Consider the following 18,242-nt stretch of genomic DNA (forward strand, 5'->3'; position numbering starts at 1 on the left):
CTGTTTGTGTTATGTTAATTGAAGGATAAATATTGGCCCGGAACACCGGGGATAACTCCCCTGCTCTTTTTCAAAATAGTGCCATGGGATCTTTTACATGCACTGAGAGGGCAGATTTGGCCTCGGTTTAACATCTCATCTGAAAGACGGCACCTCTGATAGTGCACTGAGGCATCAGCCTGAATTTCCTGGAATGGGACTTGAACCCACAGCCTTCTGACTCGGAGGCGTGTGCGCTACCCACTGAGCCACAGCTGACAAACGTTTTGCCTCAATACAAAGTTGTTGATTTTTTCCAGGAGCCACTTGGTTACACACGCCGCTATTTATGCCAAAGAATAAGAAGCTGCCGTACGAGAGTAGTGAAGGAACCTATTTCATGGACCATAGTGGCATGCTGGTCATGCTGCCCTATGACCTCCGGGTAAGTTGTGTGATTATGCATTGACTGTATTGATCACCCAGCATGCATTTCACGTGATTGTTTTTAGGTGAGGCCACTGAACAGTAGCAATTCATCATGTTTAATGAGCTGGATTTTCAGCTTTGATGTTTTTGGGGTAGTAATAGCAGTGGGGCCGTAAAGTTTGCGCCCGGGAACAGTTTGTGCCTCTGTAATTAACATTGGGCAGCTGGGCCTTGAGACAGGGGCGCAGCGCTAAAGGAGACATTGTGCACCTCTTCATCATAGGCAGTCCCTCGGAATTGAGGAAAACGTGCTTCCACTCTAAAAATGAGTCCTTAGGTGACTGAACAGTCCAATACGAGAACCACAGTCCCTGTCACAGGTGGGACAGACAGTGGTTGAGGGAAAGGGTGGGTGGGACAGTTTTGCCGCACCTCTTTCTGCTGCCTGCGCTTGATTTCTGCGTGCTCTCGGCGACGATACTTGAGGTGCTCAGCGCCCTCCCGGATGCACTTCCTCCACCTCTTAGGGTGTTAGGATGGGAAACTCCCAAGCTAAAGAATCGAGCCGGGAGCGCTCTGAGAAATGCCTGCCGGCAGGGGGCAGGGGTGCAGGTGGGCGGACGGGGGAGGAGAGAAAGAAAGTTTTGTAAAAAGCCACAAAAACATTCCCAAAATAAAAATTAAAAGAAAAAACAATCACGATTACCTTAGGAGTCCATTACTTACCTCTCCGCCGTCTGGATGGTTGGACCGCCTGATTTCCCAGGCATTCATTGTGTGATGGACGGGTCGGGCAAGAGCCAAAACTCGTGCCGGTGTCGCAACCAGGGCCGTTGCTCTTCCGGACGATACCGCTGGAGGCTGACTGCTCGCCCAGAACATCTCATTGCTGCCGCTCCGGGACAAAAAACGAAGTGGAGAGGAGCCGAAAATCCGCCCCAATAAATTTATGATGATGTCTTTTTGAACTAGGGGTGATTCAGCCTGTTTTCAGTTAGGTGAATGAAATTGTATTAATGGATGCTTTCCATTTGCAAAGTATTTTGTTTGTTGTAGGAGGGTCCTTTTTAAATTAAGGAAGTTTTAAGATTTTTAAATTTCTACCAAGATTTAGCTGCCGCAAAGCCAAGAATCACTGCTGAGCACACATCTGCTTTTCTCCTTTTTGTTTAGGTACCATTTGCAAGATTTGTGGCGAGAAACAACATCACCAATTTAAAAAGGTGAGCAGAAACAGTGACTGCAGGAAGCTCTAATGGCACAGTCGGTGAGACCATTGTCTATCTGAGGTGTAAAGACCAGGTTCCTTTCACACTTTGTGCTAAGTTGGCTCACCTTGGCCGTGGTAGCACACAGAGCCTCTGTGCCAATGGATTACGGGGAGGAAAATCGCGCAGCATTCCCGCTGCTGATCACCATGCAATGATCCATGCTTGAAAGTGCACGTGTGAGCAGGTCAGGTGATGATATGATCAGGCCAAGTTATAATGACCCCCGAAGTTCGACAGTCTACTGGAATTGACTGTCTAAGCTCACATATGGAGTCACTTGCTCAAAGTATCAGGGGGTCTTATCCTGGCTTTGGTGGGGGGCCTTCAGGAGACTGGGGAGAAAACGATTAAATATCTTGTTGGACCGGACCTATGTAAACATCCCAGGTTGCAGAATGAATTCTCGTGCAGGGATACTACCTGATGTCACTGTGGTCAAGTGTCCAATTCTGGCTAATTATCCAAAGTTCAGGAAGGAAAGAGTGTTGGTGAATCTCGGGGTACCGGCAAACCTCTGGTACCTTTCTCTGGTACTGTTCTGCCATTCAGTTCGATCATGGCCACTCTTCGTATGAGCTGGAATGGTGAGGGTTGGCAAGCTATTCAGTTACACAGGGCAGTACAGCAGAGGCTGGCCTTGTCATCTCATGCACTCTTCAGCAGGAGTCGCTGGATGGCTATAACAACAACAACTTGTATTAATGTAGCACCTTTAACGTAGTGAAACGTCCCAAGAGTATTATAAGATGAAAAAATTTGACACCGAGCCGCATAAGTAGAAATTAGCACGGGTGACCAAAAGCTTGGTCAAAGAGGTATGTTTTAAGGAGTGTCTTGAAGGAGGAAAGAGAGGTGGTGAGGTTTAGGCAGGGAGTTCCAGAGCTTGGGGTCTAGGCAACAGAAGGCACAGCCACCAGTGGTTATAATCTAGGATGCTCAAGAGGGCAGAATTAAAGGAGCGCAGATATTTTGGGTGATCGTGGGGCTGGAGGAGATTACAGAGATAGGGAGGGGTGAGGCCATGGTGGGATTTGAAAATAAGGATGAAAATTTTGAAATCGAGTCATTGCTTAACCGGAAACCAATGTAGGTCAGCAAGCACAGGGGTGATGGGTGAGCGGGACTTGGTGCAAGTTATGACACGGGCAGCCGAGTTTAGGATCACCTCTTGTTTACGTAGAGTAGAATGTGGGAGGCCAGCCAGGAATGCGTTGGAATAGTCAGTCGAGAGGTAACAAAGGCAAGGATGAGGGCTTCAGCAGCGGATGAGCTGGGCAAGGACGGGCAATATTACGGAGGTGGAAATAGGCGGTCCTAGTTATGCTGCGGATATGTGGTCCGGAGATCATTTCACCGTCATAAGGCAGGAACCCCGCTTCATTTTCTTCAACAAAAAGGAGCAGGGTGCTGATGATTAACTGCATTTGGGCCCTATGCTGTGGTGCAACTGGGATTTGGGAGCTTTAGGACTGATCGAAGCAAAAATCAAAAGTTTACAAACATCACACGAATGACATTTTTAAATTGCTGACTATTTAGATCATCAGCTCTTGGGAACAGGAGTAGGCCATTCAGCCCTTTGTGCCTGTTCTGCCATTCAATTGGATCATGGCTCATCTGTATCTTAACTCCATCGATCCACCTTGATTTCATATCCCTTAATACCATTGCCTACTAAAACCCTTAGCAATCGCCGTTTTGAAATTGTCAATTGACCCCCAGCCTCAGCAGCATTTTCTGGGAAGTGGGCCGGGGGATGTGGGGTGGGTGGTGTAAAGAGTTTCAGATTCCCACAACCCTTTCTGTGGAGAAGTGCTTTATAACATCGCCCCTGAACGGCCTGGCTCTAATTTTAAAGTTATGCCCCCTTGTTCTGGACAACCCCACTAGAGGAAATAGTTTCTCTGCCCAATCTCAAGTCCTTCAATCATCATAAACACATCAATTGGATCACCCCATAATCTTCTATACTCAAGGGAATACAAGTTTAGTCTATGTAGCCTTTCCCCATAATTTAACCCTTTTAGCCCCAGCACCATTCTGGCGACTCTGAGCTGCATCCCCTCTAAGGCCAATATAACCTTCCTGAGGTCCAATGTCCAGAACTGAGCATAGTTCTCCAAATGGAGTTTAACCAGAGTCTGTATAATTAAAGCATAACTTCCACCCCTTTTGTATTCCAGCCCTCTTGAAATAAAGGCCAACAATTCATTAGCCTTGTAAATTATTTTATGCACCTGCCCACCAGTTTTCAGTGACTTCTGTACTTGGAAACCCTCAATCTCTGTGCTCAGCCACAGTTCCTAACCTCTCACCATTTAGAAACTATTTTGATCTATCTTTCTTAGGTCCAAATTGAATGACCTCACACTTCCCTTGTTTTCCTTGGCACCGAGGAGGCTGAGGGGAGATCTAATTGAGGTGTATAAAATTATGAGGGACCTAGTTAGAGTGTAGAGGAATGACCTATTTCCCTTAGCAGAGGGGCCAATAACCAGGGGGCATAGATTTAAAGTAATTGGTAGAAGGATTAGCGGGGAAATGAGGAAACATTTCTTCAACCAGAGGGTGGTGGGAGTCTGGGACTCACTGCCTGAAAGGGTGGTCGAGGCAGGAACCCTCATCACATTTAAAAGGTACTTGGATGTGCACTTTTGGGGCCCAAATTTCCCCAAGAGTTGCCCTGTTTTTTTTTTGGAGTAAGTAGCTTTTTTTGGAGTAACTTAAAAATCGCAAATTTCTCCATTTAACTTGCTCCAATGTAAGTCAGTTAGTTAGATTTTTTTCTAGTTTCATTCTCTCCAAAAGGGGGCGTGACAAGCCATTTGCACCTCTTCTGGCCATGGAAGCAAATTTGGCCAGCTGAAAGTTACTCCAAATTAACTTAGGCCAGTGTATGTGACCACTTTTGTAGGCACAGAAAAGCCTTATCTACATTTAAGAAATCAGCGCAGGTAGCCAGAGATATGGGGGGCGGGGGGGGGGGGGTGGGGGCGGCGGGGCGGGGGGGGGAAGGTGAGAAGGTGAGTTAGAGGATTCTAAAACATTAAAGACCTTCACAACATCAGCACAACATTACAACATCTGCACAACATCATCAAAAATAAATGAAAGATAAATCAACTACTGAAAATAGAGCAGTCCTACCTTGCCGACTGCAGAACGGGGCTAGGGGAGGCAGGTACGCATGACTGTAGGGATGAGGGATTTTTACTTTTTACAGTTGGCTCTAAATGTTGCGTGGTCCTAATGAAGCATGATTCAGTTTTGATGCAAAATATCTTTAATTGGAAATTTTACAGTGCACTTCAACGACAACAGCAAAGAAAATCAGCACCCATCCCTCACTCACATCTCAGGGAAAGTGCACTTCATTATAGGGTCGGTAATGGTGATGGGGGATGTTGGGGGCCTGGCTTGGGTCTGACCGGTGGCTGGTGCGTGGATTGAAGTGGGAGTGGCATTTGAGTATCTGGCCTTTGTGCCCTAATTGCAGAAGCCAGCTCCCTCGTGGCATTTGCCATCGTCTGCACACCCTCTGAAATGCCTGCCCTCACTTCCTGTCTTAGTGCAGAGATTTCACCCGACAGTGTCGCAACCTCATCACACAACCTACTGACGGCCGCCACGAGTAATCTTGTGAGGGTATTGGTCTCCTCGCCCAATGAAACAACCTGATTAACTTCTGCTAAGGGCTGCATCTCAGGAGAGACTGGTCGGCTTCTCCTTCCCCTCACCATGGGTCTGCCTAGTGGCACCCCTCCAGTGCGAGTCGCTGGCTGGGATGGTGGGGGACAGGGTGTCCCAAGATGCATTCCCCGACTGCCACTGGGACCCGCGACCTCGGAAGGTGTGAACCCATGGAATGTTGCCGAGGAGCTCATGGAGGGTTCTGGCAGCGTGGTGCTATGACCTGATCCATATCGCGGTCAGAATTCTCCCGAGCACATATTTCCATGGACCCCTCCTCCCCCCACCCGCCTTGGTCTGAAGCACACGTATCTGGATCCTCTGGTGATCTTCAGGATCTTGAGGAGTGTCGTCGTCTTCTGCAAAATACAACAGAACAGTCAAATGGTTAGCAGCACAGGAGGGGGCAGGATGGGTGGCATGAGTAGTCTGACACATAGCAGGCCAGTCAACAGGTTGATTTGAAGGGCGACTGTGCATTTTAATGACTCACCCTCACCCTCGCGAGTGGGTCCAGCTTGTGCAGAGCAGAGTGGTGCGACTCAGCAAGGCAGCAACCCTCTGTTCCAGGGGTGACAGTTGGTGCAGATTTGGCGGACCTCCTCCTGTTCTAGTTCTCTCCCTTTTGTTGAGGGCCAATTTCTTCTGCAAAGATGAAAATACTAATTTTCAGACATGGTACGCTTCTGATGGGTGGGACACATACAGATGGTCACATTTTCCATTGCAATTCAATTTAAAGATGAAGATATTACTTACACTCACTACTTGACCAACGTCCTGCCATTTCTTCTTGCACTGGCTTCCAGATCTTGCGCTGTTGACCCCAGCGGAGAATTCTTTGGCAACGAGGTTCCATCTTTTTCTCATTTCCTTGGGGGAAACTTTTGACGGACCACTCTTGCTGATATCCAGCTCCGGCCATTTCTCCTTAATTACAGTCACAAATTTCTCCACTTCCTCATGGAGGAAATTCTTGGTTCATCTTGCATGCTCTTGCGCCATTCGTCTATTGGACTCTTACGCAGGTAATGTTCAAAAATCACACTTCACATCTTTCTTCCACCTATCCAGCATTCCTTTCCACTCCCTCAACCACACACAAATCAATGTTCAGACCGCATCTTTATATATGCTCCATAACCAATGATTCTGAGGACGCTCTCCCTTTAATTGGCCGATTGCCAAGCTTTCTGTTGCACTGCGCATGCGCGCACGCTGAAATGATCATGCGTCCCCCTGCCGGCACTCCACAAAACGCTGGGCCTAAGCCCCGCCCCACTGCCGGCCGCGCTGAGCAAGCGTGGCCGAAGCTCTGCCCCCCCCCCCCAGGCTCTGCAGTGCCATGCCGATGGATCCGGACGACGATGAGGGAGCGGCCAAATTGAGGTAAATTTTTGCCGCTTTTTTTTCCCTCACTAAGTCGGCGCACCACATTTAACTACACCGCTCTAAGCGGCTGGGGAAATTTGGGGCCAAAGAGCCGTGACCTACATGGCTGTGGACCTAGTGCTGGAAGATGGGATTCGGCTGGGTAGCTCTTTTTTGACAGGCACGGACACAATGGGCTTAAAGGCTTCCTTCTGTGTCATAATTTTTCTGTGATTCTTTGATTTCCCACATTAAACTTTATCTGCCATAGTTTTGCCTACTCACTTAATCTGTCAATATCCCTGTGCAACTCTCCACTCTCATCTACACTATTTACTGTGCTTCCTAACTTGATGTCATCAGCAAACTTGTATATACGGCTCTCTATTCCTTCATCTCAGTCATTTATAAATATAGTGAAAGGCTGAGCCTAATACAGATCCCTGACACCACTAGTCACATCCTGCCAAGTTGAGTACACGTCCATTATCCCGACTCTCTGTCTCCTAACCAATTCCCTACCTATGTCAATAAGTTAATCTGTATCTAACCTGTGCTACCACTGACAGAGAGTGCTTGATAGAGGGAATTTCCCAGGTGTAAGATTTAGGATCACAGGTCACACACAGATACCCAAAGAGTCTTAGGAGTTTTATGGTATTTTGTTAAAGAGCTACAGTTCAAAGCATATTCAGAAATTACATGTAGTTAGGCTAAGTATAATAGACATACAACCCGTGACAGAGAATGATGCACGACCCCTGAAGCGGAATGCCACAACCGGATGGACGGACAGACGGTTAGATGCCCGATAAGACACCGTGGAGGTCTCGGGTCAGCAGTCACTTCCCCTGGTCCGTCCCTCGAGCTGTTGGATCGACTAGGCTTATATTCACTGGAATTTAGAAGAATGAGAGGGGATCTCACAGAAACATATAAAATTCTGATGGCATTGGACAGGTTAGATGCAGGAAGAATGTTCCCGATGTTGGGGAAGTCCAGAACCAGGGGTCACAGCCTAAGGATAAGGGGTAAGCCATTTAGGACCGAGATAAGGAGAAACTTCTTCACTCAAGAGAATTTTGAACCTGTGGAATTCTCTACCGCAGAAAATTGTTGAGGCCAGTTCGTTAGATATATTCAAAAGGGAGTTGGGTATGGCCCTTACTGCTAAAGGGGTATGGAGAGAAAGCAGGAATGGGGTACTGAAGTTGTATGATCAGCCATGATCATATTGAATGGTGGTGCAGGCTCGAAGGGCCGAATGGTCTACTCCTGCACCTATTTCTATGTTTCTATGTTGGGTTATTCACCAGCATGGATCCATCCCGAGGCTAAACTTGATCAGGGTGTTCGGTTATTTATCAACATTTGTCCACCCCGAGGAAGCCTTCGTGTGACTAGTGGGGTGCCGCAGCGATTCGTGCTGGGTCCTCAACTAATTACAATCTATATTAATGACTTGGATGAAGGGACCGAGTGTAATGTAGCCAAATTTGCTGCTGATACAAAGATGGGTGGGAAAGCAAATTGTGAGGAGGACACAAAAAATCTGCAAAGGGATATAGACAGGCTAAGTGAGTGAGCAAGCATTTGGCAGATGGAGTATGATGTGGGAAAGTGTGAGGTTATCCTTCTTTGTCAGGAAAAATAAAAAAGCAAATTATTATTTAAATGGAGCGAGATTACAAAATGCTGCAGTACAGAGGGATCTGGGGGTCCTTGTGCATGAAACACAAAATGTTAGTATGATGGTACAGCAAGTAATCAGGAAGGGAAATGGAATGTTGGCCTTTATTGCAAGGGGGATAGAGTATAAAAGCAGAGAAGCCCTGCTACAACTGTACAGGGTATTGGTGAGGCCACACCTGGAGTACTGCATACAATTTTGGTCTCCATATTTAAGGAAGGATATACTTGCATTGGAGGCTGTTCAGGGATTCCAGAGATGAGGGGCTTGACTTATGAGGATAGATTGAGTAGGTTGGGCCTAAACACATTGGAGATCAGAAGAATGAGAGGTGATCTTATTGAAACTTATAAGATACTGAAGGGGCTCGACAAGGTGGATGCAGAGAGGATATTTCCACTCGGGAAACTAAAACTAGGGGACATAGTCTGAGAATAAGGGGCCGCCCATTTAAAACTGAGATTAGGAGAAATTTCTTCTGGGGGTTGTACATCTGTGGAATTCTCTGCCCCAGAGAGCTGTGGAGGCTCATTGAATATATTTACAGTGGAGATGGACAGATTTTTAAGCTATAAGGGAGTAAAGGGTTATGGGGACCGAGCAGGGAAGTGGGGCTGAGTCCATGATCAGATCAGCCATGATCTTATTAAATGGCGGAGCAGGCTCGAGGGGCCAAATGGCCTACTCCTGCTCCTATTTCTTATGTTCTTATGCCCCTCGCTGACTGACCATTTCGCTCTGGGTCCTCTATCTTTATACTCTATTTCGATGGGGCAGTGATTGCCTGATGTCAATCATTTTGTCCCTCACCTATGATCTAATTGTTCCTCCCTGCCTGGCTGACAAGACCTTTTCTCTTATCTTTCTGGGAAAATGTCTTATGGTTTTTTTCTCAGGACATTTTATGACTTGTGGGTTTCACACTGTCTGGTTATCAGGTCTTCTTGACAGGAGTCCCATGTTTTCCTAACATCCTGTGCTGTCTTGCATTTTGCTACTCTTTTATTACTCTTGTGTTTTGGCCAAGAAACCATTTGTCTCGGTGTTTGCTATCTGACCTTGCTGACATTCTTGTCATCTGTTCACGGCTGCATTTTATCATTTCTGTTCTTTTTTGGGGATTTTTGGATCTAATAGCTATTTCTTACAATAACCCCATTTTGGGTCTAACTATTTTCTACACAAGGTACTGCATTGAACGGGTATTCAGACCCCGAAAGCTGGACTGCTGTCACCCTAGAGAACTCTTGGAATGTGCGTTTGACATCGTGACACCGGTCACAAACAGCCCACTGCCAGATGCCGAGGTGATCTACATCATTGCTGAAATTATTCAGGAGTTTCCTGTGCTGCAGGTGGGGAGTCAGTTCATCGTTTGTTGATCCGTCCCAATCCTGTATAGTTCTGTCTTTTTATCCCCAGGAGTGAAGATTTTGCAGTTCAGATTTACCATGTCTAGCCACATCTACACTACTGGGATATTATCCATGATTTATTATTTGGGTTTAGCCTCGCACCTTAGATGCCCGGAAGCTAGGAAAATGTAGTAAGATCCGGGGTCAAAGAGTGAACTCTTACTTTGCTTACTGGAATATATCACATCATGTCCTGTGATATCTAGCATTAATCTTACTTGCTTTCTAAGAAACAGATTAACTGATCATTTATCTCCGTGCTGTTTGCCGTGTCCAACTTCTTGCTGAATTGGCCTTCATTTCAACAGTGGCTACACTTGATGGAAGAGTACATTATTGCCTGTGAAGCGCTTTGGGACATCCTGATGATGTGAATGGCACTATATAACTGCAGCTTATTTATTTCTCCTCCCCTCTGTCTCCCCTGTTTGAGCAGAGGAAAGATCTTAATGAAATGGGTTGTCTATTAGCACAGTATGAGCCAGGTTTTTAAACAGTGCAGAGGCAGTTAATGGTTTCATAACAACAACAACTTGTATTTCTATGGCGCCTTTAACGTAGTGAAACGTCCCAAGGCGCTTCACTGGAATATTATGAGATAAAAAGTTGACACCAAGCCGCATAAGTAGAAATTAGCACATGGTCAAAGTGGTATGTTTTAAGGAGCTTCTTGAAGGAGGCAAGAGAGGCGGAGAGGTTTAGGCAAGGAATTTCAGAGCTTGGGACCTAGGCAACAGAAGGCACGGCCACCAATGGTTGAACCATTATAATCAGGATGCTCGGATGGGCTGAATTACAGGAGCGCAGGAGTTTTGTGGGGCTGGAGGAGATTACAGAGATAGGGAGGGGCGAGGCCATGGAGGGATTTGAAAATAAGGATGAGAATTTTGATATCGAGGAGTTGCCTAACCGGAAGCCAATGTAGGTCAGCGAGCACAGAGTGAGTGGGTGCTAGTGTGAGTTAGGACACGGGCTGTGAGTTTTGGATCATTTAGTGTACAGGAATCAGCTGAGGGGCTGAATTGGTGAGCGTGACCTTTGAGTGGGCTACCAGATGGTTGAGCAGTGCAAGCAGCTAACAGTGAAAGTCCTCAGTGACTTGGTGTTGTATACTATGGAGGTGTAGGACTGAAACTGAGGCCCTCATGCATTGAAGGGCTACATCAGAAAGAAGTACCCGACGGACACTATGTCACTGCTCTTGCGATACTGTCGCTTGCATCCGAGCAACTCTAATGAACAGGACAGAAAGCTGCGAGTACCAGCCAATAGCATGGTTTTGTTGGGGTCAGTGCTGTAAATGGGCTCTCGGGCTGCTTTGAAGTTATGACCTCCACTGCTCACTATTGGTGGCAATACAGGAATACCCTCGCAACAGGTATGTAAGTAATAAAATAACAAGGATACTGTGCGATAACTTGCTTTTCCAATACAAAACAGGAAAGAACTTGATGGAAAAATACTCACAATTGGACTTCCCTTCCTCTTTAAGATCAGCGTGTTTTAAGGACTGTACCGTGGTGATCAGATTCTCCTTTGGTTACACTGCCCCTCGAGAGATTGTTGCATTTATTTGATTTTTGCAGGAGCGAAACTACAGCATCTATCTGAACCACACCTGTCTCTTGAAGGCAGTGCTGCTGCATTGTGAGATACCAGAGGACAAACACCAGCAAGTGTGCAACATCCTGTGCGATGCCATGGTGAGTTCTGTGAGCTGCTTAAATTGCCCCTGTAGTTGAAGCAGCATAAGGCTGCAAGATGCCAAAACTATCTCATTTCTGGATGTTCTGAGTTTTATCCCTGTTAGCATGAAAACACCACCAGCTTCAACCAGCCAGCCACCTCTGCAGTAAACAGCACAGACCAATCTTCAGGAGAAAAAGACTGTTGTTGGTTTCTTTTAACTCGTATGTGAATTTTGTGCTCATCAAGATGACTGACATTAGTGGTTGGAGATTAAACATATCTCACTTAGTCCAGTTATAAGCACCTTAAGTACTGAAAGAAGCTCCTTTTACTTTGTCCTACCAGTGTATCTGAGTCTCACCCTCCCTACTGCCTTAGTGCGACATGTTTCCGTTTACCACAACATCCATCCTGTGGATTTACTGAATGGGATTCGCACCTTCATGCTGACTAAGGGGCCTGCTTTGGCTTGGGTCCATTTCCACTCGTGATTGGGCTGAGACTGTCCATACTCATTTCACACAGGATTTTTACAACCAACGGAAGTGACTTTCATCTCGGTCGTCTGGGCTATAAATAAGCTCAGGTTCCAGAGGTGAAATGACAATCTCTAACCCACTGAGCATCCAGTCCCCATTAATGTTTAACAAAAATTAGACTAACGTGCAGGGTGTAATGTATCTGCTTTACGGGTTCTTTGCTTAAGAATTCATTGCAACGTATTGCTATTGAGAACTAGTTGGTTTATTAGCAAAAGGTTTAACAGTCACACTACACATTACCAGTTCAACTATTTTAGTTGTGCACTTTAAACAAATGCCCCCTGCAAGGGGGGATCACACTCCAAAATAAATGTTTTCCACTGCCCCTTTTTTGGGGGGCGGTTTCGGTCATTAAAAACAGAACTTATACAAGTGTCCCCTGGCTAAAAGGAGGGGTGGGGGGCACTAAAACCGGCAAATTAAACTTTAAACTTAAATGATCAAATTAAAATTTGGTTGCCAGGGGTGATGATGCACTCCAGTCCCTCCGGCGCCCACCTCTCACGGAAGGCCGCGAGCGTACCGGTGGACACCGTGTGCTCCATCTCCAGGGACACCCTGGCCCGGATGTAACCGCGGAAGAGAGGCAGGCAGTTGGGCTGAACGACCCCCTCGACCGCCCGCTGACTGGACCAGTTGAAGGCCACCTTGGCCATGCACAGGAGGCCTTCCGACCTGCCCGCTCCCCTCCGCACAGGGTGCCCAAAGATCAGGAGCGTGAGACTGAAGCGCAACCAGAATTTGAGGAGCAGCCCCTTCAAATAATGGAACTGGGCTACAACCTCACACACTCTACATAAACGTGGAACACGGACTCCTCTAGACACAACAGCTCTACAATTATTTTGTGTAGGAACATTAATACAAATGCCCCCTGATTAAAGGGAGGGGGTCACACTCCAGAAACTTTTAATCCGCCCCCTTGTTTTTTTTTGAGGGCACCAAAAACATAAATGAACAATTCAACATACAGGGAACCTTTGTCAAATCAAATCAAATTAAAATTCTGTTCCCGGTTGAAATGATGCACTCCAGTCCCTCCGGTGCCCACCTCTCGCGGAAGGCCGTCAACAGCTCCACAAACCTGTGAGCATACTCACAGGTGCATACATTGCACACTGTCAAAGTACGCAATCAGGCTCTGGAGCAGTCTGAACTGGCCCCCACCCACGGTCGATGAGAGTTCTGGAGCCACACTTATTTAGCCAACAGTAAAAGTACAATCTCCTGATCCACTCATAAAGATCCTGGATCACCACTGCCCAAACTCCTGACTGTACTGCTCCATTGCTCCAACTAGAGTGGAGCTTTCCTCACAGCAAGCAATCTGGAATTGTCCTGGGAGACCTATCCGCTTATAGGCTAGACTTTTCAAGACCGCTGAGGATCATAGGGCTGTGTGAGTGCATCTGCCTTGACTTTCCTATCACACCGATCGTCCTTCAGTCGATCTCCCTTCAAATCTGTGCTTTTAAAACAAATCTCTTCGATTATGAAATATTTGTATTTGGTGTATTGCCAGATTTACTGTTTTCTTTCCATCTCCTTTAATATATAACAACAGTCAACCTCTCTTTTCCATGGCAGAAGGGGAAGCTGACCAGACGAGAGATAGAAGCCAAGTTCTGCAATCTCTCGCTGTCGCAAAATAATGTAAGTTGAGTGGCTGCTTGTTGGTGATATAATGGTATCTGCTTCAGTATATAGAATTTACAGCCCAGATACATGCCATTTGGCCCATCAGGTCTATGCTTGTGCTTATGCTCCCAGCCCATTTCATCTCACCGTATCAACATATCCCACTATTCCTTTCTCCCTCGTGTGTTTATATAGCTTCCCCTTAAATGCATCACTTTGTGCTGTGGGCACATGTCTGGCAGTGTGGAGGGTAGCAGGAAAGATGACTTCTGTTTTTAAAGTGCCATTTCTCTCTCATTCAGCTCTTGCACCTGTACAAGTATATTGAGGGTAAGTTTGTTCTGGAAGAACTGGACAACGTGCTGATCCCTCTAATGAAGGGGAAGCTGACTGTCTGCCAGCTGGCAAAACAGGGCTTAAAGGAACTTGAGGAGGTGACGGAACTCCTAAAGAAACTCGACATCAAACTGCAGGTTGGTTGTAACTGTAATGAATGGTTTAAGCAGCCAATGGGTACTTCACCCAAGGCATTGGGTGTAGCTGAACCATGCTGGCTGGGGCACTGCCAGTAAAGTCATTGGTCTGAGCTATCTCGTCTAAGCTGGGCACAGTAATGTGCTACAATTGGCCTCTTTTCCCTTCCAGAGTCTGGGGCGCCATCAACCAACGTTCCCCCTCCTGATCACTGTCCTGTGGGACCTCCTTCCTCCACAATAGCCTGCTGATTTCTCTGCTTCGGCTCACACAAGACCAGGTGCTGAACAGCACCTGCAGCCTGTGGAACTGTACCCCAGCGTTGGCAATAACTTTAGGGGAGGAACATTGGTGAAAAGAGGGGAATATGCACTCAAAAGAGGTGCCAGATTCACAAATGAATGGGTGGTGAGTGGGACAGATTTGTATCTCCTGGGAATCTCAACAAATAGATTTTTAGCTGGTAAACCAGGCAGATGGCACGTGACTGGAGCTTCGTTGTTCTGTGTTCCATCAGCAGGGGGCGATCTTGCTGTGGGTGAAATTCCTGCGGCAGGTAAACTGGCTTAGGGGAAGTGGCCCTGGTTAACAACAAGGAGGTGTGGTGTCAGATGAAGCTTTTTATACCCATACTGCATGCTCTTCTCCTTAGCCGGGACCTGTACCGTAGCAGCAGTAGAATGGAGACTGTGTTCCCCAAGTAGATGAGAAAGAAAGAACGACTTGCATTTATATAGCGCCTTTCACAACCACTGGACGTCTCAAAGCGCTTTACAGCCAATGAGGTACTTTTGGAGTGTAGTCACTGTTATAATGTAGGAAATGCGGCAGCCAATTTGCGCACAGCAAGCTCCCACAATTAGCAATGTGATAATGACCAGATAATCTGTTTTGTTATGTTGATTGAGGGATAAATATTGGCCCAGAACACCGGGGATAACTCGCCTGCTCTTCTTCGAAATAGTGCCATGGGATCTTTTACGCCCACTTGAGAGAGCAGATGGGGCCTCAGTTTAACGTCTCTTCCGAAAGACGGCACCTCTGACCGTGCAGCGCTCCCTCAGTACTGCACTGGAGTGTCAGCCTAGATTTATGTGCTCAAGTTCCTGGAGTGGAACTTGAACCCACGACGTTCTGACTCTGGCTAGTGTGCTAGCCACTGAGCCACAGGACAGAAATACAGGCAGAAATCCCTTTCATAACTGAGGTACTGTGTACTGGCACACCACCACTGTGCTGGCCATTAATGTAAACGTAATGCTGGATCGACCATTGAACAAAAGGCAGTTTGTTCACTTTCTTTTAGAAAAGCCCTTCTAACAGTTTGTATTTAAAAGTGGAGCCATTTAAAGCCTCCATGTGATGACTCAGTAGCTGGAAGCCTGCCTATGTTTTGAAATCTAATGTGCATTGAAGCTGCTAACTACCCTTCCTGACCTCGGAGTCGTTTCAAACATTGAGCCTCCTCTGACACGGTCCCTGCTGTGGTACTGAACTTCAGTTTGATGAGAGGGAAGTCACCGAGACAGGTTGGGTTTAATGTCTATTTGTAAGAATATAACATTTTAATTACTGTTAAAGTGGGATTCTTGCCATCAGCATCCATCTCCCACCCTCATCAGTTCTCTCCATCCTCCCCTGTGGCATTGATTCTTGGTTCCATGGGCACTGGCAGTCCTCTCGAACCTTGGCCAAGTGGGCATGCTGCATGTGTCAGTCCACAAGTGAGTGTTGGCTGGATGGTGATCGGAAATGGGCTCCTGATTTTTTTTTAAACTCCCTAGTTTTGGAACGCCGAGGCCAATTGTAGCACCACAACTCCTATCTATTTCAGCTGGTCCAGGTATTGAACCTGAGGGGCTGGATTTTAGGCTTTGCTGTTTTCGGGCGATAATGGCGGCGGGACGGGAAAGTTAGCAGCCGGGAAATTTTGCACTTTAGTATGTAAGTTTGGGCACCTGGGCCCTGCATCGGGGGCGCAGCGCGAAGGGAGGCGTTGTACACCCCTCTTGGTGCAAGGATGGGAAACTCCCAAGCTAAAGAGCTGGGCCGTGAGCGCTCCGAGTGAGATCTGGGGGAAAAAAGTTAAAAAACCAGCGAAACATTGCCCATGCCAATGCAACACAAAGCGCACAAAAATTAAATACAAAAAACACTTGCACTCACTGCTACAGCTCATTACCTTCCCCTGCACTGCCAGCATGGTTGGTCCGCTCTGATTTCCCGGGCGGTCATTACGGGTGCATTTCCGGGCGGACGGGTCGGGCAGGAGCTCAAACTCGCGCCAGTGTCACAACCAGAGGCGTTGCTCACCCGGCGCAGCTCTTCCCGGCGATGCTGCTCAGTGCCGCCGTAAAACCTGACCGGAGGATTGCAGCACTGCACGGGTGACCTCACCACCGCCTTTCACGCCGATCCGGGGCGAAACCCGGAGAGCAGAGGACCGGGAAATCCAGCCCGAGATCTTCTCATTTTTATGCTTTACAACCACACCAGTTTTATCCACTGGCCCCTGAGTTTTAAAGCTTGATCTGACAGCCCCGGAGTGTGAATGTGCCACATACACATCAGTAATTTGCCATCTCCCTGCGAGGCCACAACGTGGCTAGTGTGGGAGATGGGGAAAATGTCACACTGCCGCATTTGAGAACTGTTCTGAGGCAAGTTGTTGGGGCAGAGTAATAGGAACTTAACCCTGCACCTGAGCCAAACTGGAGTGCTTTACACTGACACTGGTGGAGACTCAATTGGCTAAAAGTTGAGTTGTGCTGTTAGCATTGAGCCTTGCCTCTAATGTCTGCTCACTGACAGCCTGTGTAAGTGAAATCGGAGAGAAACTGCAGAGTGTCTCTGGGTCTGTGTTCGCACGGCAGTGCTCCCTTTCTCTTTTCCCATGGAATCCATGGAGGATGAGTCTTTCTATGTAATGCCTATCCAGACGTAAGTGAGAAGTGGATTCACACCGCCAGGGGTTGAGGACTCAACCTGCATTCTTTGCTTTGCAGGTGGTGGTTAATCTGGGCCTTGTCTACAAGGTGCAACAGCACAGTGGAATTATTTTCCAGTTTGTAGCCTTTGTGAAGCGGCGACACCACACCGTGCCAGATGTCTTAGCAGCTGGAGGGAGATATGACAGTCTGGTGAGTCTTTTGGCCCCAGTTTTCCTTAGCGGCATTGACTTCCTGTTGCTGTACAAGATTCGAGTTGCAGGAGTGTTTAGTTGTGCAGACTTCGCATTAGCAAAAGCACACTCGTAAGCGTGGCATTAAAATAAGAAAATGTTCCCTTTGTGAGTACTACCAACACTGGCTTCAGTCAGTCACTGGCACCCTCTTAAGTTGTTTGAGATATTGTTGTTGTATTCGGTTTGACCAGAGGTCACAATAGGAATAAATTAGTTGCCAGAACATAGCACCTTGCACATGGCTTTGAGCCCACATCTGTCCAGATGATTACATAGTTTTCTGTTCTCCTTGCGTACACACACACACACGCAGTATGTTCTACTCTACTCATTTGACGTTACATCTCTTGCTGGGGTATGTTTCCTCAAAACGGGGCCATTCTTCATATGTCAGGCTAAACAGCGAGTGCTGTTGGGTTATTTGAGCATGCACTTTCCAGCCGGGCCCGCTTGGTTAGTATTTCCTTTCTTTAGCCTTGTGGCACTGAGGTTGATTTCAGCATCTGTGATACAGGCCCAGCTGGCTAGGCAACCTCGGTATAGCCTGCGGATCGAAGCTGCCGTGTATGGCTTTGATCCACACTTCACCGATTGTGCCAGCATTCCCTCCTACCTGCTGATGTAAACCTTGTGTCCCAGTATGCACTCTTGCACAGGAGCAATGCACACCGGGTAAAAGTTAACGCTTCCCTCCCATCTGGTTTGGTGTCGCTGGTGTCCATCTCCATGTCACTCCTAAGTAAGTCATTGTCATAGAGTCACTATTCAAGTGCAGGCTAAAACCCCAGGGGGAACAGGGAACTGGAATTGACTTCTCTCTGGGAAGTATATTCCTGCACACACGGCACATGTCTGTCCGATGAGACATTT

General features: G+C 47.1%; 1 protein-coding gene across 13 annotated transcripts in view; it reads left to right on the forward strand.

Moving 5' to 3' along the window:
- Positions 1 to 18,242, forward strand: part of eif2ak4 (eukaryotic translation initiation factor 2 alpha kinase 4) — a 189,496-nt gene that overhangs the window by 126,203 nt on the left and 45,051 nt on the right. For 12 of the 13 annotated variants that reach the window (XR_011593046.1, XR_011593048.1, XR_011593047.1 and 9 more), the window contains 7 exons: positions 300 to 424; positions 1,582 to 1,631; positions 9,617 to 9,785; positions 11,432 to 11,548; positions 13,664 to 13,729; positions 14,017 to 14,187; positions 17,194 to 17,328. Coding sequence is in view for 7 of the 13 variants with exons in the window: in XM_070878735.1 (XP_070734836.1) it covers positions 300 to 424; positions 1,582 to 1,631; positions 9,617 to 9,785; positions 11,432 to 11,548; positions 13,664 to 13,729; positions 14,017 to 14,187; positions 17,194 to 17,328 (833 nt within the window). In the remaining 6 variants the exon portion in view is untranslated. The remainder of the gene's footprint in view (positions 1 to 299; positions 425 to 1,581; positions 1,632 to 9,616; positions 9,786 to 11,431; positions 11,549 to 13,663; positions 13,730 to 14,016; positions 14,188 to 17,193; positions 17,329 to 18,242) is intronic. The other variant, XM_070878739.1, reaches the window with a different exon arrangement.

Source organism: Pristiophorus japonicus, chromosome 4 (assembly GCF_044704955.1).
Source record: "Pristiophorus japonicus isolate sPriJap1 chromosome 4, sPriJap1.hap1, whole genome shotgun sequence".
Classification (NCBI taxonomy): Eukaryota; Metazoa; Chordata; class Chondrichthyes; family Pristiophoridae; genus Pristiophorus; species Pristiophorus japonicus.